The sequence below is a fragment of the Musca autumnalis genome, unplaced genomic scaffold (assembly GCF_047663935.1).
Source record: "Musca autumnalis isolate F117 unplaced genomic scaffold, ASM4766393v1 scaffold_5, whole genome shotgun sequence".
Taxonomy (NCBI): domain Eukaryota; kingdom Metazoa; phylum Arthropoda; class Insecta; order Diptera; family Muscidae; genus Musca; species Musca autumnalis.
In genome coordinates, this window is record NW_027412088.1 from 167700249 (window position 1) to 167702406 (window position 2158).

Consider the following 2158-nt stretch of genomic DNA (forward strand, 5'->3'; position numbering starts at 1 on the left):
TATAAAAATCTTTAGCGTGTAACAAAAATGTATTTTTCTCAAAAAATATGTAAAAGGCGAAATACTTTTTTGAGGTAAAATATTTTGTGTTGTTATAGATTTTTGCCAATATCTAGAAAACCATTAAGCCTTTCGCAGCGGTTCTTGCAGCCATTGGATACTAAAATATCCACAAACATAATGCATACAAATATTCGACTTTCTGACCACTAATTTGATGGTTGTAAATGAATTTATTTATATTTTTTCAATTTTCTAAAGAGGCAAAATACTTAATTGACTCACTGTATATACATACATACATACATACATTTATATATTCAATTTTTTACATCTTCTTATATTTTATTAAATGATAAGTATGTATAACGACCTCTCCGAAAATTGTTTATTGTTGACAAAATGATCATGTCTATCCGTCTGCGAAATGCATTTTCAGTTGTAAACAACACTTCAATTGTAAAACATGGCTGCAATAAAACCACTGCCTACTGCGTTGCAAAAAATTGCCATCGATGAACTTAATGAAATACCCACAAGAATAGCAAAAGATTTGGGGGCCCTCAAGTTATGGATAAAACAACAACCACACCTCAAGGCTAGAATGGATGATCAATTTCTAATACAATTTCTTCGTGGCTGCAAATATAGCCTGGAAAAGGCTAAATCGAAAATTGAACGATTTTATACGATGAAAACTAAGTTTCCTCATTTTCTCGGCGTTTATGATTTGGACAATGAGAAATTACGGCAAGTGAATCGTTTGGGGTAAGATGATAAATGAAGTTTTTTGCTTTGTTCCAGAACCTGCAAATTTTATTACGATAACAATTACTTTCTTTATGATATCGAAAAAATAGTAAATTTAGTAGATTCTTGCAGGTTCTGGAACCGAGCATTAATTTTATAAAAACATTTTTTTTTTATATTTCAACTTCCTGTAGCTGTGTTCTCCCCCTTCCCACGCCACTAAATGACAATGGCTGTCGTCTGATAATGTGCAATTTCGATTATAATCCCAAGGAATATCAAATGGAAGAAATCTTCCATCCAGGAGTTGCCATGTATGAAATTTTCACTATCGATGATCCATATGCCAGTATTTGTGGTATTATTACCATAGTTGATATGTCCAGGATGACAATGGCCCACCTAATGCAAGCAAATGTAGTATTTTTCAAGGCCGTTGTAACATACATGGAAAAATCTCTACCGCTGAGAATTAAATCAATATGTTTTGTGAATATACCCGCATTGGCTCATAGTTTCTTCAAAATGTTATTGCCGCTATTTTCCGAGAAGTTGAGACAAAGGGTAGGTTATATCTTCCCCAAAAGAATTTGTTGATTGTTGTCATTAAAATTTCCATTTGCTGTTTTTTCATAGATTTTCCTATTTGCCAACCTGGAAGAATTGCAACAACACATACCCCTTAAGTATTTGCCAGCCTACTATGGTGGTGAGAATGGCACAATGGAAGAGCACATCAAGGACCTGGAATCCAAATTCGATGAATATAGAGATTTTTTCAAAGAGAATGCCAAATATGGTACAGATGAGTCTTTGCGTTATGGAGAAACTTCGGATGTAGACAATCTGTTTGGTATTGGTGGGTCATTTAGGAAGCTTGAAGTGGATTAGGATTGAACGAAGTATTGAAAAAAATATGTTCTTTGCAGAAATAAAATAAAATTTAATATAGTGTACTTAATATTCTTATCAGTAATTTTCAATTCTGGGAAGGTGCGCTTTTAGTTGGAATAGGAGTCTTACACAAATCTTAAACGTGGAGTTTTTATATCCTCCACCATAATACGGAGGGCATAATATTTGTTGGAGACCCTATAATAACCATATCCATCTGTTGAAATCAAGATACAGCTGGCAAATATTTAAGGAGAACTTTATAATTTGGTATAAGAGTGTATATTTCCATATTGAATATGGGCTACATTGGTAGACGTTTTGATATAGACGCCATTGCACGATACCTCCCGATTTTCGGTATTTCCAAGGTTGTGACCTCAATATCCAACCGAAATGGTTGAAATTTGGTATTTAATCTTCAGCGTCATTATCAAAAAGAAATGCATAATATATTCCAGAATAGATTTATGAGTATAGCTTTACGTTTTCACATAGCCCTCATATAATGGTA

General features: G+C 33.4%; 1 protein-coding gene across 1 annotated transcript; it reads left to right on the forward strand.

The window, feature by feature from the left end:
- The first annotated feature begins 466 nt into the window (after positions 1 to 466).
- LOC141386830 (alpha-tocopherol transfer protein-like) lies at positions 467 to 1641 on the forward strand. Its single transcript, XM_073955738.1, has 3 exons — positions 467 to 768; positions 945 to 1314; positions 1387 to 1641. Exons 1-3 carry the CDS (start codon positions 467 to 469, stop codon positions 1639 to 1641), a joined length of 927 nt encoding a protein of 308 aa, XP_073811839.1.
- Positions 1642 to 2158: the final 517 nt, after the last annotated feature.